This window comes from Protomyctophum parallelum, assembly GCF_964188405.1.
Source record: "Protomyctophum parallelum genome assembly, chromosome: 17".
Classification (NCBI taxonomy): domain Eukaryota; kingdom Metazoa; phylum Chordata; class Actinopteri; order Myctophiformes; family Myctophidae; genus Protomyctophum; species Protomyctophum parallelum.
In genome coordinates this window covers 6,360,833-6,388,466 of record NC_139719.1, presented here as the reverse complement: position 1 = coordinate 6,388,466, position 27,634 = coordinate 6,360,833, and the positions used below count along the sequence as shown (strand labels likewise).

General features: G+C 42.6%; 1 protein-coding gene across 1 annotated transcript; it reads left to right on the top strand.

The window, feature by feature from the left end:
- Positions 1 to 3,450: 3,450 nt before the first annotated feature.
- On the top strand, positions 3,451 to 13,004 carry LOC310874940 (zinc finger protein 518A). The gene is made up of 3 exons (XM_083787877.1): positions 3,451 to 3,523; positions 5,425 to 5,495; positions 6,635 to 13,004. The coding sequence occupies exon 3, from the start codon at positions 6,645 to 6,647 to the stop codon at positions 10,767 to 10,769; it is 4,125 nt and encodes a 1,374-aa protein (XP_083644003.1). The 5' UTR covers positions 3,451 to 3,523; positions 5,425 to 5,495; positions 6,635 to 6,644; the 3' UTR covers positions 10,770 to 13,004.
- Positions 13,005 to 27,634: the final 14,630 nt, after the last annotated feature.

Genomic DNA, 27,634 nt, shown 5'->3' with positions numbered 1-27,634 from the left:
ATTACTCTGCCAAAAACTAAACCTACGTTTTTTTTGACCCCCAGGGGTTAACTGGGGACAGGGAGGAACTCTTTATATGGTCAGCACACTATAGTAGGGAGGATTATGACAACAAAACAAAAAAGTAGTGATATTTGAATTAAGTGAAATCACTGAATATACCTTTAAATTATTGTTAGCATGTTATTATTATTCATAATGAGTATATTGAGAAATCAGAATTAACATTTTATAATGTTTTGAACCATACCTCAGACTTAGTATACTTATTATCATTACCGACATCATCAACCTCATTTCCGAAACACATATCATTACCGCAACAGGTGTTTATTTAACGTTTTTTTAATACATGGAAACATATAACTTTGTTTTTAAATACATGTGTAGAAAGATATATGTTCTTTCAGGACCTTGTTAACAATGCTTAAAAAAGTAATTTCTTGATAAAAGTGTTTGATAAAAAATTTGCACGCTGAAATCTTGAAAACCAATGTTTCGTGAGAATGACCCTATTACTATTAATAAAATAGTTCAAATAGCCGATAACAGCCATAATGTATGGATGTAGATCTGCTGATTGAACTATTTTAAAATATTTTTCAAGATAAATAATAATAATAAAATGTTTCTCACGTGTACCACTGTAGATATTTTGCCATCTATAAATAGCATGGTCAGTCATAACCAATCTGACCAATCCATCTAAAACTGTGAATATCTCTGAATTGGAACATAAAAAGAAATTGGGATAAAATTAGACATTCTAACGCACATTTTGACAGGCCTAAGACAGGGGTGTGACACCATGTTTACATAGTCTGACCAGTACCTTGTCTAATCATGTATGTATCTCAGAAACCTGTTATGAATTATCAAAATAATTTATTGTACCGTGGTCCGTGGCTTATAGGCAAAATCATATGCTTTTTATATTATCGTGCATGCTAAATAATCCAAATCAACAGGGATCATTGGGGGGGGGGGGGGGGGGGGGGGGGGGCGTAACGGAGGCTTGTTCGTCTTCACTGCTGTCTCGAAACGGTCCAAAAAGTCCTCTTCTACTATTACTACTATTACTGCTACAAAACTCACTCAATACAATACTCACTCGCTTTCGACACACACCAAGACTACTCCAAACTGTCTCCCCACGCATTTCCCGGGGGGGTCAGTTCAACATATGGAATGAATTATCTACTGGCCATATATGGAGCGTGTCTTGAGTGTACAGGGTTTGATGAGTTCAGATCAACATATGGAATGTCAGAACAGGTCAGCTTCATATATGGTCCACTGATGGCCTTCCTGAGTGCATAATCCAGGACTATGCTGCATTACCCCAGCCCGGATGTCAAACTACTCGCTGTTTGCCATCTGGGGTCACCACCTTGGCCTTTGTTCCTGCATACATGGTCTCTATTGCCCGGACTAAGTTGGGAGGGACACCTAGGCCTCAAGGATCTTCACCATCGTACCTCTGTGGATCGAGTCAAATGCCTTTTTGAAGTCGATGAATCGGAGCAGTCAAGTTATCCTTTTTCACCTCCTTGATCATTCTCCTTAGTGGTATACAGTAGTAGTTATCCACTCCCGAAAGCCATTTTAGTTCTCTAATAATACTAATGCTATAATGATTGTACTGATTATATTAATATAGCGTGTGTGTGTGTGTGTGTGTGTGCGCGCTCGCTCGCAGTGTTTCCTGCAGGAAAATGCTTTGGCATGGTGCTGGCCAGGGGGAAACACTCTGGCTCCCATTAACAATGAATAGAGAATAGAAAACCGCTTACTAACAGTGTGAGATGAGTGGAGTGGGGGGGGGGGGGGGGGCAAGCATGGCGCGACGCCTGGCCAATATTATTACAGCGGAATCGCTGGTGTGTGTGTCAGGGTTGGGACTCGTTTGGATTTTAACGGTTTCGGTTCCTTACCGGGTCCCTCTTTACAGTTCATATATATATATATTTTTTAATAATAATTATTACATTACAATTTAGGCATTTAGCAGACGCTCTTAATCCAGAGCGATTTACATTAAGCATTATGCTATTATGCTATAAGTCTGTATGAAATGCTATCTATGTCTACAAAAAGTGCTATCTAAGGGGGTAGGGTAAGTGCTACGGGCCATGATGGAGTCTGAAAAGGTGGGTTTTCAGACTACGGCCGAAGATTGGGAGTGATGCTGCAGTTCTGACTGCAATGGGAAGTGTATTCCACAGTTTTGGAGCCAGAAGGGAGAAGAGTTTGGGACGTGTGGAGCGTTGTCCCGGCGTTTTTAGTGAGGGTACTTCCAGCTTCCCTGCATTGGCTGATCTGAGTGCGGTTTGTAGGGATCGATCATACTTGCAAGATATGGGGGAGCCATACCTTTAGTTGCTTTGAATACCAGCGTCAGAGTTTTGTATTCTGTGCGGGCAGCAACCGGGAGCCAGTGGAGAAGAAGGGAGACGTGAGAATTTTGGCTGGTTGAAGACCAAGCGAGCTGCGGCATTTTGGAGAGGCTAAAGTGCACATGCCAGTAGGCCAGTAAGCAGGGAGTTACAATAGTCAAGTTTTAACAAGACTGTTGTCTGGATTAGGAGCTGGCCTGACTCCTGGGTGAGGAATGGTCTAATTTGTCGTATGTTATAGAGTGTGAACCTACAGGATCAAGTGACAGCTGTGATGTGTGTTATGTTACCAGGGCGTTGTCTACGGAAATAGCTCACGCATAGGGCAGGACTTAGCTGGGAAGAAGAGAAGTTCAGTCTTGTCTGGGTTCAGCTTGAGGTGGTTGGAAGACACCCACTGTGAGATGTCAGCCAGGCATGCAGTGATACGCTCTTCCACCTGAGTGGCAGAGGGGGGGGGGAAGGATAGAAACAGTTGTGTGTCATCGGCATAGCAGTGATAGGATATATTGTGAGCAGAGATGATAGTGCCAAGGGATTTAGTGTACAGTGTGAAAAGGAGGGGACCAAGTACAGATCCCTGTGGGACCCCAGTTTGGAGGTTTCGGGGGGATGATGGCAAACCTTTCCAGGAAACCTGGCAGGTCCGCTAGCCAGAATGTGAGTTGAACTGAGGCAGATATAGCCGGGGCTACTGCCGAGAGCTGTTAATACCAAGGCGGGGATATGCAAACACCAGGGCTTTTTTGATGAGCCTGTCTGTCTGTCTGTCTGTCTGTCTGTCTGTCTGTCTGTCTGTCTATATCAGATAGCAGGATCAGCTGCTTCTCCACAGAGCAAGGGCTCTTGTTCACTGCAGTGTAGAATGAATCTAGTGTACAACCACAAAATAAAACAATTACAAGGATCTCGTCTTTGGACAACGTGATACATGATGAGAAATCTCGTCATTGGGACTGAATGAGTTTTAAGCTAGTTTGGTTACGTATGCGTGCACCATGTAGAAGACATGTGTCCCCACTCCCCACCCTTAATGTGCTCTCCAATCCCCTGCAGGGTTCCACATCCAGCCTCCTGAACGCACCGCTTCTTCAGAGGCAACATGCTGTGTTGATGCCCACACGTTGGTAAGTGTGTTTGGAGGGCCCACTTGAACTAGGGCTGGGCTGACCAAAATCTCATATCCTGATATAGCTCATTATATCCCGATAACGATATGTGGCCAGGTCAGCAATGTGTCAATGTGTGTCCCTGTGTGTGCGCTCGCAGTGTTTCCTGCAGGAAAATGCTTTGGCATGGTGCTGGCCAGGGGGAAACACTCTGGCTCTCATTAACAATGAATAGAGAATAGAAAACCGCTTACTAACAGTGTGAGATGAGTGGAGTGGGGGGGGGGGGGGGGGGGCAAGCATGGCGCGACGCCTGGCCAATATTATTACAGCGGAATCGCTGGTGTGTGTGTCAGGGTTGGGACTCGTTTGGATTTTAACGGTTTCGGTTCCTTACCGGGTCCCTCTTTACAGTTCATATATATATATATTTTTTAATAATAATTATTACATTACAATTTAGGCATTTAGCAGACGCTCTTAATCCAGAGCGATTTACATTAAGCATTATGCTATTATGCTATAAGTCTGTATGAAATGCTATCTATGTCTACAAAAAGTGCTATCTAAGGGGGTGGGGTAAGTGCTACGGGCCATGATGGAGTTTGAAAAGGTGGGTTTTCAGACTACGGCCGAAGATTGGGAGTGATGCTGCAGTTCTGACTGCAATGGGAAGTGTATTCCACAGTTTTGGAGCCAGAATCGAGAAGAGTTTGGGACGTGTGGAGCGTTGTCCCGGCGTTTTTAGTGAGGGTACTTCCAGCTTCCCTGCATTGGCTGATCTGAGTGCGGTTTGTAGGGTTCGATCATACTTGCAAGATATGGGGGAGCCATACCTTTAGTTGCTTTGAATACCAGCGTCAGAGTTTTGTATTCTGTGCGGGCAGCAACCGGGAGCCAGTGGAGAAGAAGGGAGACGTGAGAATTTTGGCTGGTTGAAGACCAAGCGACCCGCGGCATTTTGGATCAGTTGGAGAGGCTAAAGTGCACATGCCAGTAGGCCAGTAAGCAGGGAGTTACAATAGTCAAGTTTTAACAAGACTGTTGTCTGGATTAGGAGCTGGCCTGACTCCTGGGTGAGGAATGGTCTAATTTGTCGTATGTTATAGAGTGTGAACCTACAGGATCAAGTGACAGCTGTGATGTGTGTTACGTTACCAGGGCGTTGTCTACGGAAATAGCTCACGCATAGGGCAGGACTTAGCTGGGAAGAAGAGAAGTTCAGTCTTGTCTGGGTTCAGCTTGAGGTGGTTGGAAGACACCCACTGTGAGATGTCAGCCAGGCATGCAGTGATACGCTCTTCCACCTGAGTGGCAGAGGGGGGGGGGAGGATAGAAACAGTTGTGTGTCATCGGCATAGCAGTGATAGGATATATTGTGAGCAGAGATGATAGTGCCAAGGGATTTAGTGTACAGTGTGAAAAGGAGGGGACCAAGTACAGATCCCTGTGGGACCCCAGTTTGGAGGTTTCGGGGGGATGATGGCAAACCTTTCCAGGAAACCTGGCAGGTCCGCTAGCCAGAATGTGAGTTGAACTGAGGCAGATATAGCCGGGGCTACTGCAGAGAGCTGTTAATACCAAGACGGGGATATGCAAACACCAGGGCTTTTTTGATGAGCCTGTCTGTCTGTCTGTCTGTCTGTCTGTCTGTCTGTCTGTCTATATCAGATAGCAGGATCAGCTGCTTCTCCACAGAGCAAGGGCTCTTGTTCGCTGCAGTGTAGAATGAATCTAGTGTACAACCACAAAATAAAACAATTACAAGAATCTCGTCTTTGGACAACGTGATACATGATGAGAAATCTCGTCATTGGGACTGAATGAGTTTTAAGCTAGTTTGGTTACGTATGCGTGCACCATGTAGAAGACATGTGTCCCCACTCCCCACCCTTAATGTGCTCTCCAATCCCCTGCAGGGTTCCACATCCAGCCTCCTGAACGCACCGCTTCTTCAGAGGCAACATGCTGTGTTGATGCCCACACCTTGGTAAGTGTGTTTGGAGGGCCCACTTGAACTAGGGCTGGGCTGACCTAAATCTCATATCCTGATATAGCTCATTATATCCCGATAACGATATGCGGCCAGGTCAGCATGTGTCAATGTGTGTCCCTGAGCAAGACTTAACCCCAAATTGCTCCCTGAGCGCCGTTGGATCCAATGGCTGCTCATAGTTGTTATAGGATGGGTTAAATGCAAAGGACCAATTTCACCTTTGTGCATATACTGTACTATACATACTGTATACCGTAATTTCCGGACTATAAGCAGCTATTTTCCCATGCTTTGAACCATGCAGCCTATACAACGGTGCGGCTAATCTATGGATTTGTACAGCTAACGGCCACTAGGGGACCTTCTAAATCTATTCTCTATGGCCGCCGTCCAGTGCGACTTGTATATGTACACATTTGTTTTTTCCCCTAAATTTAGCTGGTGCGGCTTATATTCAGTTGTGCTTTATAGTAATTACGGTACATATACATATAATATATACATATACATATAATGTGATAAAAAACACCCCAAAGGTAATTTTATTGTAAATTAAATTAATGAATAGTTCACAAAAGTTGTCTTTCTTTTATTTCTTTATTTTATTTAGAACCTTGAGAGACATAAAACAGTAAAACGCCAGAACAACATAATACTCCTCCAAGACAAACACCTCCTCCACCCCCTGTCGAAATAAAAAAGGGTCCAGAACTGACCACTGCAGTAGTATAGGGTATAGAGTTTAGGACATCATCAGCAATCTAAACCTCACTCAAAAGTCTGCAGATATTCACAATATTCACCATAGTTCTAAAGTGACACACACACACACCCACGTCAACGTTACTCGTTTCGACCCTGGTTTTGGTGCTTTCAAATGTTGACTGTGGTATGTTGAGAAGCTTTAGGGAGATGCTGATTCCCTTTTCCAGTAGGACACCTGCCTCCTGCTGTTTAAACAGCCAGAACTCCAGTTCCAGTATGCCTAATGCTTAAAAATTTAAACCATTAGTGCAACATAGAATGCTGTGTGCGATCTGAAAGTCTATACCAATTACCAGTCACTTTTTCAAAAAAGCTTCCTCCTACTCCCCTCTGAATTAATTGGCACATACTTTTTATTTTCTTGGCAGAGTTTAAGGTATGGACGAAGACTTTGCAACATCCAGCGACCTCCAGAATGGAGCCATCCGGAATACAGAGGATGAGAAAGAGGAGATCAAAGACTTTGTTTACAAACATTTCAAAGAGGTTGCTGAGCACTCCAACGGTTTACTCCTCTATGACCCTGAACACTGTTCCATCCAAGAGTACGTGAGTCCCAGCAAGCCGGAGAGGAAAGCAATCAAGAAATCCCCCTGTAAAATCCAACAGGGGGCGGTATTCTCTGGGAAAATTCTTAGTTTTGGCTGCTCGGTTTGTAACGATGGTCCCACATATAGCCCCAATGACCTACTTAAACATTTCCGAAGGACGCACAAGGGCATACTTCCTACATATCCATGTGACCTCTGCGGATTTGTCACCAACGAGTTCCCTGCCCTTCAACGGCACAGGATCGAACACAGAAACACTTACGTTACGTGTGAGATCTGTGACAATGACGTTCAGTACTCGCTGCTTTTGCTCACCCGGCACTACATCATGAGTCACAGTCGTAACGGGCAGTTCCTCTGTGAGAAATGTGACTTTACAACTCTGGACGCAGGCACTTTCGTCCAGCACATACATCACCACAACGAGGGCCGCCTCAAGTGTGTTAAATGCAGACATGTTAGCTTGAACCAAGAGGAGCACCAGAGGCACTTGCGAGTTCACTCTGGCAGCTTCCCCTTCACGTGTCATAAGTGCGACTATGGCACGTTAAAGAGTGATTACCTTACAAAACACATGGTGAATGTCCACGGTGAGGAGGCAGACAGGAAAACTGTATGGAGAGCTGTCGAGGACAACCTCCCGGTAAACTCGTCTGCAGGATTAAAACTTTTTCTGAAGAAAAAAACATCTTTGGGAGAGTCAAAAGATTCTCAAAGGATGTTGTTACAGGACTCTCTTTCTGAGGCCTTACAGACCAAAAACAGACCGTTCCATTTAGAGAGCTCCTTAGATGAGTCTGAGCCCATGGATGATAGGATTCTAGTGACAAACGAAAACATGAATTTGGGCAAAAACGCTCACAACAATCAATCTGCCTTTCTAGCAGAACCATCCACACCGTCACAGGAACATGAAAACAATGTAAGTACAGACCCTGCAAGTCACAACCTGTCTAATGGACTGACTGTTCTCATGGTGAAAAATAAAATCTCTCTCCCGCCCAACTGTACAACTAAAGTAATGGGGTTCAAGATGGTTGACGGCAAAAAACATTTAGTTCTCAGAGTAATACCATCAGTTAAATTAGAAACATCGACTCACTCTAAAGGGGAAGACGTGGGCTCTTCAGAATCAGATGGACCATCAGATGAAAGTAATGACTCTGCAAATAATGGGCACACAAGTAGCGATTGTCCAACACCCCCTTGTTTGGCTGGTACTCAATGGAGTGGCTCTAGCGTACATACATATTCCTCAGGGACTGATCAACATATTATGGCAGTGAAAGTAAAGGTAGAAGATGAGGAAACCTCTATTATGCATGAAGTTGATGTTGCAGTAAATACCAAACTCACAAGTGATGGGACATCAGAAACGTCAACAACTGCTGATACGGCATCACCTGGAACAGAGTCTGTTCTCGAGACTGAGAAAAATCACCATAATCTACGAAGTAGCTCTATGAGTAAAACTGTAAACGCAGATGTTCATGAGTTTCCCAATGCTGAGTCGCTTCGCTCAGAATTGGTAAAGGATTTGGAGCTTCCTAAACCAGCCCCACCACAAAACGATGAGAACTGTGGGAATGAAGGCCAGAGTGCCACCACAGATGCACTTGACGTCCTTATTGATGGACATAAAGAAAACACTACCGTTAACGCCACAGCAAGTGATGGGCACTCTACAGAAAAGAGCGATAGTCTTGTGAATGATATAAAACATGTTGGGGTTGAAGAAAAACTCTGTAAAGCTGCTCAGAATAAAAATAGGTTACGTAATCTAACGGATTCCTCCCCAGCAACTTCAAGTTGCCACAGAGATGATTCCACATGTGCAGACACCAATATGCATAATTCACCAAACCAAGAAGTATTTAGCTTTCATAATTATTCAAAGGAAACTTTGAGTACGTCTCCTTGTGAAACTGAGCATTTTGATAATCCATCTGAACTTTCGACAGATGAACTCCCGCAGTGGAGCTTGACACTGGCAGAGAGTCCACAGCAAACAGAAGACACAGAGGAACACACTCATGGAGACGGCACAGAAGAAACAGTAAATAATGTTGCTGTCAATGAACGTGTTACTGTTGAAGAAGATCTCCCAGAGAATGAACATCCTGAGTCGATACTGCAAGACTTCAATATTATTAAGATTGAGGAAGACACCATACCAGTGTCTAAAACTCAACCAGAAAGTAAAGGTAGTAAGGAAAGAATATGCAGTCCAGAAAGAAAAGGTAGTCCAGAGAGCAAAGGCAGTACGGAAAGTAACGGTAGTTCATCTTCCTTGGGGCGTGTTGTGGAAGAACATTCAGATGCTATCATTATTCACCAACTAAACAAAGACAGAGCAGGATCCTCAACCGTTAGCACGGACTGTATGAGGCCAACAAAGACAACACTCAGAATTCTTCAAATGCCACAGGGGAAGCAACAAGTGTTCCTACAGACCGGAGATAATCAATATGCCGTGCCATTGCAGCTCAAGGGAAATCCAGGTTTCAAACTGCTAACCAAAACCATCGGATCTCAAATGAACACATCTTGTGCAACGACAGGAGCTAATAAGCCAAGTAAACCAGCTGGTATGGCTGTAAATAGTGGCAAGACAGATGTGTTGACGCCAATAGCTAGTACAAGTGATAAAGGGCCAACAGTTCTGACTGCAGTTCAGCCCGGTATGAGCACCACGGCAAGTCATTACCTGGTCAACAGCACAGGTTTCTCAGGTCATGTTCTGTTGTCAAATACAGTGCATAGCACTCCTGCAGACAAGACTGTTAAGACACAGCCAACTTGCTACCTGGTCCAGAGTCCGTTCCCAATCATTCAGTCCCCCAGTAATGCTGGCCTAAAACTGTCAACCTCCCCTTCACCGTTCAGCTCTCGACCAGTTCTGGCCATGCCTGTGCAGTCTACAGACAAATCCACTGGCCGGCAAGCATTCCTGGTTAGGTACATCTCCCCAGCTAAGTCGGGAAATCCATCTAGCCATAGTGGTGAAAACACTGGAAATAAAGTTGTATTTAGGCTAGTGACACCTACCAGTGGGCTTCTTACGAGCAGTGCTCCCAACTCACGCGGTCAGCCTGTGTTTCTGTCAACGAGACCACAGACAAAGTGTTTTTTGGTTGCTTCAAACAAATCAAACTCTGATCCCTCTGGGATGAAGAAATTTATCCCCATACACAGTGTTGGCCAAAAACCTGTCAAGCTCTCCTGTATTTTAGCCCCCAAATCTAAGTTACAAGTTGAGGTAAAACGGCGTGAGGGAGACAAACCTCACCTAGGTCCAAGACCTATTCGGCCACCAAGCCAAAGGAAACGACGCAGGAAGCAGTTATTTGACGAGCTCCCTGTCCCCGTGAATAAGGCTAGGAAACTCACAAACAAAACTTTGCCTGAAAAAGACACTGCCGTGCTATGGCAGCCGGTAGCCAAAGACACTGAAAGGATGCTACGGTTGTCACCGTTCAGTTCCTCGCAGCAGGTCAAGTACCCTCGCAGGTACCAACCAGTGGTGGTGCTCAATCATCCTGATGCCGACATTCCTGAAGTGGCCGGTGTCATGAAGTCGGTGAACAGGCACAGAGGTGCAGTTACAAAAGTATCCCTTTCCCGGAAAACGGTCCAAGCGCTTTCCGAGCTTAACCATGTCACAGTTCCAGCGACAAAGACCTCAACCGAAAGTTCTTTGTCCCACACCATCACCTCGAATCCTCGCCTGGTTCAGAGTTTTGTCCGCGAGCGTTTCCTCCTGAAACTGAAGTTACGCAGAAAAAAACAGAGAAGGAAGTATGAAGTGGTGAAGGGTTTATCGAGCTGTGCTCAGCCAACTGTGTTTGAGTGCTGGTTCTGTGGCCGGCTGTTCAATAGACAGGAAGATTGGATCGGCCACGGCCAGCGCCACCTCATGGAGGCGACTAGAGACTGGAATACGTTGTTTTGAACCCTTTTCACCAGTCCTGAATGGACGGACATAGCATTCACTGAGGTGCAACAAATAACATACAAGTTAGTATTTTTTAACAATTTCTGATTATACGTTTATTCTTGCAGCGATTTATATTCATGTAAATACATTTTCTTAATGTGAATCATTATGTTTTTGTTTTTCATATGTACATATTCTGATGATTTCAGTACTGTACGTTTTATAACTTAGAAGTCCCGTGCATGTACAGGCTGCATTGAACTGTGACTATAGCGCACACTGTAAAAGGAACAGATGTACAGATGCCTGGGCATATGGCACTTGGCTAAAGAGAACTTTAGGTTACAAACGTAACCCTGGTTCTTTGCATCATGAGCGAGACTACTCGCATATGGCCAGCATGTGTGGTTTTACCATATGTGAGTATTCTCACAAGAGATTTCAAAGAATGTTAGGTTATGAACATAACCACACGTCTTTGTAGTTTGTATCATGAGTGAGAATACTCGCATATGGGTAGGCACAGTAGGCCATAGGTAAGTATTCTCATGAGCGATGGCAAAGGACTACACCTGTATGCATAGATGTACCAAATTACTCAGGCGATCTCATCTTGTCTAATTCAACTGATTCAGTTAGTAACAAATAACTTTCTTTATGTACATTATAATTTCTTTGTTTTCCTTTTATGTAGAGGGGGGCAGGAACACCTGGTTTAAATCTATAGCCATTAGACTTTAATACATTTTGTGCTTGTGATGATAAAAAAGAAAATAATATCCCCAGGACTCCTTGTATGGAATTTAGTTAAACAGATGTGAACGTTCATACTCATCTTCGCACATCATTCTTGTCAGGACATTGTGTGGCTTGCACTTTTTAGTTAGCTAAAAATGTGATTAAATACTATGTAACTTTGCCCTGTGTTTATAAAACACTAAACATTTTAACCCATTATTTACCTCTATACAAGCAGTGTTTGGTCAGTGTTTACATGTAGAAACACACTGCCCTCTTGCTGTATATTTGAGTATCCACTGTTTGTTTTGGTAGCCCATATACATCACTGTCTACCAAAACACACAGTGAAAACACCAAAATATATAGAGGGAAGTGATGGATAAAAAGATATATATTGTTTTGTTAGGTAAACGCTAGCCTCGGGACTGCAGACATTTTGTTTTCAAAAGAAAAAATAAACCTGGGCGTACGAGCCAGGAAATCTAGACCAGAAATTACACTAGCTGACACAGACCAAAGTTACATCAGGCACTAGTTACTTGTTTTTAGCTGACTTAAGAAGTGAAGCAAAGTTATGACTTTAGTTAAGTGTCTCTGGGTCTTGTTCACGAGTGAGGGGAGGACGAAGCAGGAGGTCAGCCGGAGAATCTGAGCAGCAGGAGCGGTATTGCAGTCACTGTACCGCACTGTTGTGACGAAAGGGGAGCTGAGCCAAAAAGAAAAGCTCTCTGTCTACCGAGCAATCTTCGTTCCTACTCTCACCTATGGTCGTTAAGTGTGGGTCATGACCGAAAGAATAAGGTTTCGTATGCAAACAGCCAAAATGAGTTTTCTCAGATGGGTGGACGGCATCTCCCTTAGAGATAGGGTGAGAAGTTCAGTCACATGGGAGCCTCGGAGTAAAGCCGGTGCTTCTTTGCTGGGAAAGGAGCCAGCTTAGGTGTTTGGTCCATCTTGTTAGGGATGCCTCCCGGGCGTCTCCCTAGGTAAAGGTCCTCGCTGCTCGTCCTACTGGGAGGAGACCCGGGTCAGGCCAAGGACCAGATGGGGGATTATATCTCCACACTGGCCTGGGAACGCCTCGGGATCCCCCAGGAGGAAGTTATTAATGTTGCTCTGGAGAGGGATGTCTTCAGCTCTCAGCTGGAATTGTTTCCCCCGTGACTCGACTCCGGATAAGCGGTTGAAGATGAATGGATGGACTGCAGACTTTTGACTTCCGGTTATTTCAGGTTTACTCGATCGCCTAGCAACCGAGAGCTATTCAGACTGTAGTGAAGAGCGTGATCTAACATAATTCAATAAAAACCTAAAAACTTGTTTAACTCGTCCTTGACATGAAAAGGTTTGAGAACTACTGGATTAGAAACAGATATTTTTGGCGACACCTTTAGTAGCTCATGTCATTACATTGTCTGTTAAAAGTAGAACAACAATTACCAGAATTCTGTTCAAAACATTAGTACCGAATACCGATCCAAAACAAATGCTGCAGGGGAATATTTTGGAAAGCAACAACTATTGTCAGAAATGGTATGTATTAACTGTATTAAATTGCATTAATAAATACATTGTTTCCGGTGCAATTTTGGTGCCATTGCTGGGTCAAACACTCGGAAATGAATAAAGGGAGCGTTTAGTGTTGTAGGCTATGTGGAATTGTTAAAGATGGGGTGCCACAATTCTTCCAGTTTTTCATGTGTCTTTGAGGTGACGATACTTCATTAGACTCCCTGGAGTCGTTTTTATGTGCAATGGTGTATTAACTTTGTCTTTAGGGTTTCTTCCTGGAGGCTGAACCCTTGACAGTCAAACAGGCCAATGAAATAAACAGTAATATAGTGACATCACACTGTCAGCCCCTCTCCTAACCCCTCCCCCTTTATCATACAACTACAGCTGTAGGTGTGGCTTCAGTTCAGGTGGATCATCACCCATCACCACCCACCAGTCAAACCAGGCATACTTAATGAATTGGGCGTGTCCACGTAAAAGCATGATTTTAACAAATACTGTACACTTCTTGGAAAAAGTTCTTCCTCCTTATATTATAATACCTGATCATGTTTTAGGGTGGAAATAAATTGTGGCACTCCATCTTTAAATGTAAACTTAAACAGATAGTATGAAAAATAACTATTTGAGAAGGTTACACAGTGGGACTTTGGCTAATGCATATTCACCTTAAAATATTTGTTAAATTGTTTTTCTTTGTATGCTCTTATTGTGCATATTGAACATGTGATTCCAGATTATCTTCAATTAATGTCAAATCCTCAATGTTTAATTTTGTTAAAATGTGCCTGTCAGAATATTTGCCAGCTAGTGTATTGGTGTTTTATATTATAATTGTTTGCATATGTTTAATGGATGAAGTGGTCCTTTTAGCAGTGGTGGAAAGTAATTACATTTACTTAAAATACTGTACTAATATGGTACCTACCTGGCACTTCTCCTGTGCCTAGTGCAGGCGATCCTCATGGGTTTGGGCCACCACACCTCAGCAGGAGATATAGGTAACCATCCCATACATGCACCAGCCTTCCTCCATTCTTTTTTCACATTCATCAATCACTATAAATGTTCAGATTATGACAGCCTTGCTGGGATATAGATATTTAGGCTAAATGTTTATATTGTGTAATAAGGCTTTTAAAAAAACTATTTGGATGGTTAGCAAATTTGGTACGGTCGATGAATATGAAATTTTGCAAGAATTAAGAGAAGGTTGATAACATACATTTTGTCCAAATAATTCATGCTGAATATTCAATCTAATAGAAGGGTACATTTTGGAACGTGTGAAATTATTAAGATCAACACAAAAGATATGACAGAAGTACAATCCCAAAATATACTGGATATTATATTGTTTCGTCAACATTTCCACAAAAAAGTACAAAGTGTGTCATTGGTCTTGACAGGATAATATCTGAAGTAATTTGAAAGTAACCTCTCAGCTTACTTGTAATTGTAACAGGACATTTTCTTGACAAGAACCAAGTGTTCTTCTAATATATGTCATAAATTGTTCCAAACCGCTGTGGGTTTGGAAACAACATCCTTTTGAATAATGCCAATCGGGCCTCACCAGAGGCTTTTTCTTCTTTAATCAGCCCCTTGGAAAGTTTACACACACAGATTCCAGATTAATATCTACGCAGTGATATTAATGTCGAGATACCCTGCTTATGTTCTGGTGACTGATATTGTCCTTCTAATCTAATGAATGCTAGACTCATTGAAAACACATTCCTGCTTCTGGTGACTGATATTTCGATATTTTTCCATCTAATGAATGTTCGACTCATTGAAAACACGCCCCTGGGCCCTGCAACTATGTTCCTGTTGGTCGGGTAGGACACCTACTGGCTGTCAAGGAGTACTGCATTAAAAGTGTAACTGCTCAACTAGTCTGGGGCTTTCTGTAGGCCTATTCAGTCAACAGTGGAATTCATTCAACTCATAACTTTCAAATAGAAATGTTGCACTTTTGACGCCACTGCAAATGACTGCATTTCTAGGAAGGGAAACTAACTAACTAACTATTTTTATTGTTTTGAAAATTGGGCATATTTAAGAGTACTAGGAACGACGTAGAGTCTGTGGGGGCCACGGGGCCACAGCCCCCATGAAGATTCCCAGGGCCCCTTTAGGCCCCCATGAAGATTTTCGTGGACATTTTACATTTACATTACATATTTTCTGGGAATTCCGAACATTTTGGACCTCTCCGCCGGCTATATGAGAATCCCATCGTCAAATATTAGGGAAAACAGCGCCTCCCCTGTTGTTCCTCAATTGTTGCTGTCTTGAGAGACACCGGCCGTCCAAGAGGTGTTAAAAAGTGCTAATCGGGTTTATTTTGTAGTTGTTCTTGAGGCGTGACATAATAACACTGATCAAGAATTCACCAAAGAGACCTAACCCTACACAGACTAGTGAGACTACACACTGACTGGAGAAAAGCCATATCGTCCAAATAGGCTGATCAGTCGGTCTGTGTATAGGCTAATTCATTGGTAAAATTATGCTAAATAACTCATTTTTAGACCATTTGGGAAATAAATAAATCCGCGGCGGCGGCCGAGCGAAATCCCCCCAACGCAATTCTGTAGCCTACCCAAAGGTAAAACGCACCCGCCGCCTATGATCTCTCTCCCTCCGTATCTCTCTATATCTCCCTCTCCCTCTCCCTCTCCCTCTCTCTCTCTCTCTCTCTCTCTCTCTCTCTCTCTCTCTCTCTCTCTCATAATAATAATAATATAGTCCTGAAAGTCCTCACCTTGGCTTGGACATTGGCCTATAGAAGCTGCTTTAAAAGTACCAGCGAAAACAACTTATTTTTTTCCGCGCTGCGGCGGGGGGAGGGGGGGGCCTTGAGGATTGATCAAACTCTTCGGCTCTGCTATGTAGGCAAAGAGATTATATAGAATCTCTTTGATGTAGGTAGGCCTACTTTGTTTGGTAACAAGACGACTCACCCTTGTTCCACCTCCGACGAAAAAGTGTGGACATCTCACCCAGAAAGTCCGGACAACTCACCGGACATCTCACCCTGAAAGTGAAGGCAACTCACACATTGGTCAAAACCTCTTAACTCCATTGGATCCTCAAACTGTCTGCTAAAACAGCTAACTCCACGATGGTGGTAACAACTTGAGTGGTTACTATACTCAAGTGCTTATACAGACTATTTTTAAATGCTTAAAGTTTAAAGTTTCAATTAGTTATGTTTAGTTTGTGAATAAATAGATGATTATTAATCAATACAACAGCATGATAGCTCTGTCCCCTAGTTGCACTCAACCCTATTATTCTCATCATCATTATCCCATAACTCCCCTAATGAACATTATTTAACAACTTATTTAACAATGTCTTAAGGTCCCCACACACCGAACGCGTTTTTCGGATTTCTAGCAGCGTTTCTATATCCCCACAAATAACCAATCAGGCTTTCATATCATATGGGTGCTTTAATGGAAATTGCTCCTTGTGATGTCATCAATGTCACCCTAGTACCCTACTAATGTCTGCCATTGAGCCCCATTGTAAATTTGAAAGCACTATATTTCTAAAACTATCAATGAAACATTTCAAATATTCCTTTTCAGGCAAACATGTCCACCGTAAGATGAACCTAAGTAGGCTAGAATGGGGTTGCTAGGTGTAAGTATGTAGGCTTCTCTGTTGTTAGCAAAACATGCTAAAGTTTCTCATCCTCCGAAACACCCATTCTCATACACCGCTATACTTTTAAGTATGTTGAGGTAGAGATAACGTCATCATTTTGGACCATGGGCTGTAGCTCATATCGTACGGAATACTATAGCACGCCGTTTTTCATCATTTTTGAGGATTTGGAAAAAATGAAAAAAACGATGGGTTATAGCCCATCTTTTTTGGAATTTTTGAAAAAAGAAAATCCTCGTTTTTCATCATTTTGGACCATGGGCTATAGCCCATATCGTACGGTATACTATAGCACGCCGTTTTTCATCATTTTTGAGGATTTGGAAAAAAAAAGGAAAAAAAGGTGGGTTATAGCCCATCGTTTTTTGAATTTTTGAAAAAAAAAAAACCTCGTTTTTCATCATTTTGGACCATGGGCTATAGCCCATATGGTACGGCATACTATAGCACACCGTTTTTCATAATTTTTGAGGATTTGAAAAAAATGGAAAAAAAACGATGGGTTATAGCCCATCGTTTTTTGAATTTTAGAAAAAAAAATCCTCGTTTTTCATCATTTTGGACCATTGGCTATAGCCCATATCGTACGGCATACTATAGCACACCGTTTTTCATAATTTTTGAGGATTTGAAAAAAATGAAAAACTGAAAAAAAAACGATGGGTTATAGCCCATCGTTTTTTGAATTTTTGAAGCAAAAAAAAATCTCGTTTTTCATCATTTTGGACCATGGGCTATAGCCCATATCGTACAGCATACTATAGCACGCCGTTTTTCATCATTTTTGAGGATTTGAAAAAAATGGAAAAATGAAAAAAAAGATGTGCATTCGGCGTTTAAGTTAAATAACTCAGAAACTATAAAACATTTCAAGTAAAAAAGTTCCAGCATGTGTCTCCACAGTAAGCTGAATAATAAAAAGTGTGAATGGAGTTTCTAGGTGAAAGTGATTTTTGACGTGCCAATGTCTGCCATTGTAAATTTGAAAGCACTATATTTCTAAAACTATGAAACATTTCAAATATTCCTTTTCAGGCAAACATGTCCACCGTAAGATGAACTTAAGTAGGCTAGAATGGGGTTGCTAGGTGTAAGAATGTAGGCTTCTATGTTGTTAGCAAAACATCATCATGGGTGTTGCGGAGGATGAGAAACTCCTCCGCTATACTTTTAAGTATGTTGCGGTAGAGAACGTCATCATTTTGGACCATGGGCTACAGCCCATATCGTACGGCAAACTATAGCACGCCGTTTTTCATCATTTTTGAGGATTTGAAAAAAATGAAAAAATGGAAAAAAACGATGGGTTATAGCCCTTCGTTTTTTGAATTTTTGAAAAAAAGAATTATCCTTGTTTTTCATCATTTTGAACCATGGGCTATAGCCCATATCGATTCGTACAGCATACTATAGCACGCCGTTTTTCATCATTTTTGAGGATTTGAAAAAAATGAAAAAAATGATGGGTTATAGCCCATCGTTTTTTGAATTTTAGATTTTTTTTTATCCTCGTTTTTCATCATTTTGGACCATGGGCTATAGCCCATATCGTACGGCATACTATAGCACGCCGTTTTTCATCATTTTTGAGGATTTGAAAAAAATGAAAAAAACGATGGGTTATAGCCCATTGCTTTTTTTATTTTTGAAAAAGAAAATTGTCCTCGTTTTTCATCATTTTGGACCATGGGCTATAGCCCATATCGTACGGCATACTATAGCATGCCGTTTTTCATCATTTTTGAGGATTTGAAAAAAATGAAAAAATAAAAAAAACGATGGGTTATAGATCATCGTTTTTTTAATTTTATTCATCCTCGTTTTTCATCATTTCGCATGTAGGACTAGTAGCATGCCAAAGTTTGTGCTATTGCCATAGAGAATGCATTGGGCGTTTAAGTTAAATAACTCAGAAACTATAAAACATTTCAAAGTAAAAAAGTTCCAGCATGTGTCTCCACAGTAAGCTGAATAATAAAAAGTGTGAATGGAGTTTCTAGGTGAAAGTGATTTTTGACGTGCCAATGTCTGCCATTGTAAGTTTGAAAGCACTATATTTCTAAAACTATGAAACATTTCAAATATTCCTTTTCAGGCAAACATGTCCACCGTAAGATGAACTTAAGTAGGCTAGAATGGGGTTGCTAGGTGTAAGAATGTAGGCTTCTATGTTGTTAGCAAAACATCATCATGGGTGTTGCGGAGGATGAGAAACATTAGTGTCTGATGAAAAAAACTATCGTTTTTTTATTTTATTTATCCTCGTTTTTCATCATTTCGTATGTAGGACTAGTAGCATGCCAAAGTTTGTGCTATTGCCATAGAGAATGCATTGGGCGTTTAAGTTAAAAAACTCAGAAACTATAAAACATTTCAAAGTAAAAAAGTTCCAGCATGTGTCTCCACAGTAAGCTGAATAATAAAAAGTGTGAATGGAGTTTCTAGGTGAAAGTCATTTTTGACGTGCCAATGTCTGCCATTGTAAATTTGAAAGCACTATATTTCTAAAACTATGAAACATTTCAAATATTCCTTTTCAGGCAAACATGTCCACGGTAAGATGAACCTAAGTAGGCTAGAATGGGGTTGCTGTAGGTGTAAGAATGTAGGCTTCTATGTTGTTAGCAAAACATCATCATGGGTGTTGCGGAGGATGAGAATTAGTTTCTCATCCTCCGCAACACCCATTCTCACACACCGCTATACTTTTAAGTATGTTGCGGTAGAGAACGTCATCATTTTGGGAGAGACAGCGAAATCCCTTGACGACGGACGACGTACGTCGCGACGTATATTTTTCCGTCGCAACGTATATTCGAGTACGTCCTGGCGTAAATATCAATTCGTCCCGGCAGAACGGACTCGTCGCGGCTATATCTACCCGTTTGCGACGTAATAGGTTGGCTATTATTTTCCGTCGCGCCAGAACGGGACTCGTCGCAGCTATATCTACCCGTTGTGGCGTGAGCTGGACTCGTCGCGGCAGAACGTGACTCGTCGCGACTATATCTACCCGTTTGCGACGTGCGCCTCGCCGGTCCGGTCTCCAGGCGAGCCTGCGTCCTTCATATATATTTTTTTCTGCTCTCGTTGGACTTAACTTTAAAAGTCCAATGGAACACCTCTTTGTAACGGGCCGCTGTAGCATAGTGGTCTAATCCCTCGCCTCTCTATTCTTTTTAGCTGAGCACGCTGGTTCAATTCCCGCTCGCGGCAGACCAAAATTATTATATTTTAGACAGACACACAGACAGACAGACAGACAGACTGCCTGTCTGCCTGCCTGTCTGCCTGCCTAATGTATTGTAAATAATGTATTCATTCCATACGGCTATTTTTTTTTAATATAAAAACTTTTGTCTTTCGCGCGATTCGAACCAGCGTCGTCAGCACCAAAACATTGAGAGGCGAGTGATTAAACCGCTAGACTACAGCGGCCATACGTTACAAAGAAGTGTTTCATTGGACTTATAAAGACAATAGCCCCCAGCTGCAGTCTCGCAAGGGGAGGGACCGGAAGTGCTTTTATTTCCGGCTTCCACGTGCACAAGCGCACATACACGCACGCGAAATATAATGCAATATGTAATAATCAGCTCATACATTATAAAGACATTATTGCATTATGAAGTTTTATTACAGTATGAGTCGCCTATGTGGAGGTTCTTAATGTAACACATTATTACATTATAGAAAAATCTATTAAGTTATGTGCTCGTCTTTTAATTACATTATGAGCTGATTATTACATTATGAGGTCAGATGTAGAGTTGCTGGCCGCCTCAGCTCCATATATGGAGATCTAGGTGATGATCCAGTCTTTTCAATGTATGGCTATCCAGGGTTTGATGAGGTCAGTGTCGGGATCTTATATCATATGGAAACGGCCATATATGGTGGTGTGACGTGTCATGAGGCGTGACCATATATGGAGGCATGACACGAGGCGTGGCATGACACACTTACTGACTGACGGGAAATGCAGGTTTTCATAGTAAATTAAATGCATATGGTCGTGTGTCTGTGGTCTATGGTCTGGACATGGTGTGTGTGGGACAGGGGTACGGGGTTATAGCAACTTATTACATTACTTAAATGCCTTGATATCATTATGTTATAATCGACCATATAGGCCTAGCCTATTATTGCATATCATTTTATTATTGTTAGATTTGCATTTCTTCAAATATGCACACTTATACCACCAACTAATAAGCTTTCAATTAAAATATTACCTACAACAAACTACTTCAAACTTTTCCAAACCGACCACGTAATTATGTTTAAGCACAGATGGTACTATATACACCCGGCATTTAAGCGCGCACCAGCAAGTGCGTGTCGTGCACGCGCATTATATTTCGCATGCGTGTATGTGCGCTTGTGCACGTGGAAGCCGGAAATAAAAGCACTTCCGGTCCCTCCCCTTGCGAGACTGCAGCTGGGTGCTATTGTCTTTATAAGTCCAATGAAACACTTCTTTGTAACGTATGGCCGCTGTAGTCTAGCGGTTTAATCACTCGCCTCTCAATGTTTTGGTGCTGACGACGCTGGTTCGAATCGCGCGAAAGACAAAAGTTTTTATATTAAAAAAAAATAGCCGTATGGAATGAATACATTATTTACAATACATTAGGCAGGCAGACAGGCAGGCAGACAGGCAGTCTGTCTGTCTGTCTGTCTGTGTGTCTGTCTAAAATATAATAATTTTGGTCTGCCGCGAGCGGGAATTGAACCAGCGTCCTCAGCAAAAAAGAATAGAGAGGCGAGGGATTAGACCACTATGCTACAGCGGCCCGTTAGAAAGAGGTGTTCCATTGGACTTTTAAAGTTAAGTCCAACGAGAGCAGAAAAAAAAATATATGAATGACGCAGGCTCGCCTGGAGACCGGACCGGCGAGGCGCACGTCGCAAACGGGTAGATATAGTCGCGACGAGTCACGTTCTGCCGCGACGAGTCCAGCTCACGCCACAACGGGTAGATATAGCTGCGACGAGTCCCGTTCTGGCGCGACGGAAAATAATAGCCAACCTATTACGTCGCAAACGGGTAGATATAGCCGCGACGAGTCCGTTCTGCCGGGACGAATTGATATTTACGCCAGGACGTACTCGAATATACGTTGCGACGGAAAAATATACGTCGCGACATACGTCATCCGTCGTGAAGGGATTTCGCTCCACCTGGAGTCAGCTCCCCTGCGTCTCCGTAACCTGCGGCAGGTGGAAGCTGCTGCTGGGCCGCCTGTAGAGGCTGTTGGAGGTGAGACACGCCTGCTGGGTCTTCTCGCATAGGCATACTATATGGGGTAATGTCAGATAGGCCAGCTTGCTCCAGGCCTCCCATGGACGGCGTGCCGTAGACGGAATGGACTTGTCTGCTCATGTACAGGCAGGGTGGCGGGCTGTGGCTGTAGTCGTCCACATGTGATCTCTGGTAGGCACAGGAGTCTTTAAACACCTGCGAGGGGTAATAAAGCTCTTCTCGGTTCATGGCTGCCGGGGGCCGAGGCTCTGCAGGAGCGGTGTGCGCACACATGTACCTGTTGCCCTCCCACGGAGTGAACCTACGCGCTGCTGCTCCGTCTGGCGCCACTATAGACCCCACAACTTCTGACTACAGGTGTGTCACACTCACCATGTGACCCTGCAGCGGCTAAGCCATTGGTTTCATTGTTTACTTAAAAACTACCGTCCCTGTCGCACGGATGTTCGCCCTGGGTAAGCAGCGTCTCGGTTTTACAGTAATCGAACGGAATTGGTCGTCCGTGCGCGAATCAATGCTCTCAGCAAATAGCCCAGGTCTCATAGGCCTGCCCTATACTGCCTGGCTCCACCTGCGCTCGCCACAACGGCAGCACAATGGTCTGGACAAATGCTTACATCTGCGGGAGACGATATCACTGCATGCGACCAGAAACAGAATGCAGATTGTGGCCTATGCCTATATGCAAAAATAAATTAATTTGCCTTCATAAGTTTGTCGTCGACGAATCCATGGACAAAAGGTATAGGCTATATATTCTTTCAACATATGTGGCAATACAGGATATGGGGAAATCGATATCCTATACATGGGCAAAAGCATTAGCTGACCTCCGAGATAAGAGACCTGGATGGATCATGCATGGAGACAGATGTCTAGGAAACTGCATGGGGATAATTTCTCAAGCACCATGCCCCTGAAGTAAATATTCCTACTTCAAGTACACTATCTAACTTGACTAAAATAGACAAAGGACGAAGAGTTTCTCGGCATCAAAAACCTCAGACGATCGGAGGGAAAAACACACAGGCAGAGAGATGTGAACTGAAGTGTAGCGTTGTATTTATTGCAATTAGTCAGACCGAGACAAACAGCAGAGTATCCCCGTGGCCATGCGGAGCACAGAGCACACCTGACCGTACGGTCAGGCTGCCCCAACAAGCCTCCCTTAACATCGCAAACACAGACATTATATGTGGTCCACATCAAACAGAGGTGTTTTACACTTTTGCATATCAACAGTGGGGGGATGCATATAGAGTGACGTATGAGACTTAATCAACTGGCCTCTTGGTTTAAACAATAGGATGCTAATTCCTGTCACACCTATAGCCGAGCCAGGCTACTTACTATGCACAATGGGCTAGACTTACAGATTCCCACATTGACTTTAGCATAGTAGAATTATTCCCACATTGACTATAGAATGACGAATTATTGAGTCCATATACGACACCCCAATTGGACGGGTCAAAATTAAAAAATGTATAGGCCTACCCATTATAGCTCCGTAAAATGCATCATTTAACACAATTTAACTAGGCTAGGCAGTATAGGCCTACGTCGGTCTTCGCTGCAGCACGATGAGTCCCTGGAAATAACATGGAACTCTCGCTCGCTCTGTCTCCATGTGCACTCTGGCCATGTTTGCTGGCCATTACGGTGATTACGCAGACATGCTTTCGCCCCATTACACAGCACTTCTCTTGGCAAACCAATTATGTTGGAGTGAGGAACAGAACTCAATTAACAAGCGGAGTGCGTGGGACGTGTCTTCACAGCCCTTGAGCTCTGCACATGGGGCTAATTTTACGCAACGATTTTAAGACATTGCGGCTGCGCATTTTCACATTATATTCTTGTATGTGTGCAATGCTGACCAAAAGCTGTGTTTTTGTCAGCAGACTATTTGCACTGAGTTCTTCAAAATAATTTTAGGCCTATATGGCACATTGTACAGTATCTTAAAGGTATATTCAGTGATTTCACTCAAAAAACCTTAGGTTTCGTTTTTGGCTGTGGGACCCAGCCTTTCGTCCAATCAGGATAGAGAGTCAAAAACGAAACCTAAGGTTTTTTGACCCCCAGCGGTTAACTGGGGACAGGGAGGAACTCCTTATATGGCCAGCACACTCTATAGTAGGGAGGATTATCACAACTAAACAAACAAAATAAGTGATATTTGAATTAAGTGAAATCACTGAATATACCTTTAAGTGATGAAGTAAGACTATAGCCTATATAAGCCTGCATGGCTGTCAGTATTACTGAATTACAAATATCCCAAATCTGTTAGTGGGGGACACAATCTCCTTAAATACAGATTATTTCACAATGTACAATTACTTTTTTTTGGCAGACATGAGTGTGCAACATGCATGTAGATGTCATGAACTTACTCTATAGTCAACCATGCACCAACGGTCAAGTAAGTAGTCAAGTGCCAAGACAATGTAATTACTAGGATAAGAGGTATAAACAATACAATCTATCACACAAAAACATATACAGTAGGCTATAGCAGTGGTTTTCAACCAGTGGTCCTTAAGGGGGTTCCATGTTGTCCCCAGCTAAATGGAGAGTTGGTAACTAATTGGACCCTTATTTGATCTTTAACTTTAAAGTGTAAAATGAAACCAAATGGACCTGCATGTAAGGGTTTCTCTCAAAAGGGTCTCATTTGCTTTCAAGAGTTACATTATTATTGTTAAACATCTGCATTACAGGCCCAGGCCGTAGCGTAACGGTCTGGGCACCGGACTGGTGATCCAGTCGCGGTGTGCCGCGGGTTCGACTCCCGGACCCGACACGGCCCTTACCGCATGTCATCCCCCCATCTCTCTCCCGTTTCCTGTCAGCCTACTTTCTATCCCTTAAAAAATCAATAAAGGCGTAAGCCGCAAAAAGATATCTTAAAAAAAAAAAAAAAAAACATCTGCATTACTTAATTTACAACAAGTCTAGACAATGATTTATTTTTTTGATCAACGTTTGCCTGTTATCGCTCCTAATGGTATACCAACATCAACACAGCATGGAATTGTGGACAATTATCTTATCCAAAGACAACAAAATATTCTTTCGTTTTGGGTCTGTGAGGCTAAATCTTATCAAATGGTGGTCCATGGCTTAAATATTGAATAAATACTGGGCCTTGACATGAAATGGGTTGAAAACCACTGGGCTATAGCAATCAGGATCTGTCAGGCAGACAGCATAAATATAAAATATAATATATAGGTGAAGAAGTATTCAAGTAACCAACAAATTATTGAACAATATTTCTACATTTACATTATTGTTACTATTAAAATGTGTTACATTGTTAGAAGCGAATCACTATAGTTCTATGCAGAGGCCCAGTGGGCCTGTATTGTTTAAGAGCTGCAAGAACGAGGAGTGCCACAGAAACAGGACTCTATTTTCTTTCTTTCACAAACAAAGCCATTTCTGGTAGGCGGTATATACATGTCAAAAGGTTTGTGAGGCACAATAAAATGTGCTTGCACAGTGGCGACAGCATGGCTTATGTAAACATTAGCAGCAGCGGGTAATGACAGAAGAATGCTAATTATAATTGGAATCAAACCACCACTAGGTGAAAAAATGCAGCATTAATCATTCATTGCCCAAGAGAAGAACATTGGATGTTATGGTTCACACCAACTAAAATCAATACTGAGCCTGAGGCCGACTGTATACATGAGTCATAAAAATGAACATTTAAACAAAATAATTCACAAGGCTAATGTAAAACTGGTGTAGTTGCAAGCAGAAGTTAATTATATGAAAGAGGGTATTTTTGTACAAACAAGAGTTTATTTTAGATATAGCTAAGTTTATCTTAGCTAGTTAAGAACAGGTAAATTACTGACTGGAGAGATCCTTACATTAAAACATCTGCAAACTGTTTAAATATGGGTGATGTGATTTCAAAACCAAATTGGTGATTTCTCAATTTCAAAAGTAAAGTTAGTAAAGTTAGTTAGCAAAGTTCAAGGGCAAACAGGAATGCAATAATTCTAAGGGGAAAAAGCTATTTCTCCATAACATCTTAACAGTCTTAGCCTATATGGCCCGTGGCTGAATTGCTAGCAATGGTCATAAAAATGAAAAAGAAAAGAAATCTTTGCTGCAATTCAAGGGGTATTCAAGGGGTGAATAATGAAGTGAAACTAAATTAAAATTCAGTCTGGTACAAGAGAGGATTTTTTTTTCAACTCAAACATACCCAAAACACTCCAGTCAAAACTTACAGCCCAAACACTGTCCTTTATCCCTCTTCCCTGTGAAGCAGTGTTGTTCCTCATTTTCAAATCGCAGACTAATCTGTGACTGCACTACTAATGTTTATGTTAGCCTTTCAAGTCTTGTCTGTATTTTTTAATACTAGTCCTTACCCGTTCTGAATATATGAACAGCAAATGATGTTTAGTGTGGGTAATGTGATAGGGGGGAATTGTTTACCCATGTGGGTCTGTTGCGCGGAAAAGTATGTCCCAGTATTAATCAGTGTCCGTCCCAACATGCATTTCGCTGGTGACATTGGTGACACCTGATTTGCGGGGAGATGTTTTTAACGCAAATTAATTTAATTAAGATGATTGTTAGAATGTTTGACGTGTGTGTAATGCAGGGCAGATTGAGGTTGGAGGACAGGGCTGTGCGGCGCTAGGTTCCGTGAGGCGGTCCGTGCGTCGTAGCGTCGTGAGATGACGGAGAAAGCGACCAGCTGTCTTGCTCTATGCTAAGGAAGTACTCTGACTGACAGACAGTCCGCTAAATTATTAATAGGAAATTATTAATAGGATGCTGGGGGTGTGAGGGTGCTGGGGGTGTGGCTTGAAGGGGCGTGGCTAACCCAAACCACACACCCCAAAATCTCCTGAATTCTGACACTCCAATGTTGACAGCCCTGATCTTAAATACTGCTTCAAAATTAACCTACATGAGCAGATTAAAGGGCAGTCCATACTCTCTCCGACCACCGAACTTTTCGTCGGAAAGATCAAACTTAAATTTTTTCTCCGAAGTAGAGTTCGGAGAGTCACAACATCTGGGAGTGCAGCTTTCAGAACAAAAATTCGGAGGAATGCGTTTCAGAAGTTGCGAGTGACGTCATGTTGTAGTTGTACCGGAGCTTTCCGACGAAAAGTTCGATGGTCGGAGACAGTATGGACTAGCCTGGTTAATAAACCAGACTAATAACGCACGGACTGCGGGATATTAGTCTGGGGAGGCTCAGCTTGGATTTCATTTCCAGGGGGGGCGGGTTGAAACATTTTCTCTTTGGCGCAATTGGTCAGAGCTACTGTCAGTCAAAGGTCTCAAGCATTGAAAGTCACTGTACCAAAGCCCGCCCATATTGCATACCGTGTCCCGATTGGCCGCCCCATTTCTCTGGTGTAGGAAATGGGCGTACAATTGAGCCTCTCCAGACCGTAATCCGCCGGCAGGCTATTTTTTTTTTTGCCAACGGCTGATTCGGTCTGGTTTATTAACCAGGCTAAGTATGGACTGCCCTTGAGTCGGTTATTGGTTAAGTCGGTTATTTGCAGCCACTGCAAATGTACTATTTTGCATATTGCATATCTTTATTGTTTACATTAGAAGCAGCTGGACTAATGTAAAAGTTAGTCAGAGTTGATATAAACATCCAGCCACACTCACCATCCTG

Coding starts and splice junctions, on each gene's coding strand:
- LOC310874940 (XM_083787877.1), top strand. CDS start 6,645: ATGGACGAAGACTTTGCAACATCCAGCGACCTCCAGAATGGAGCCATC.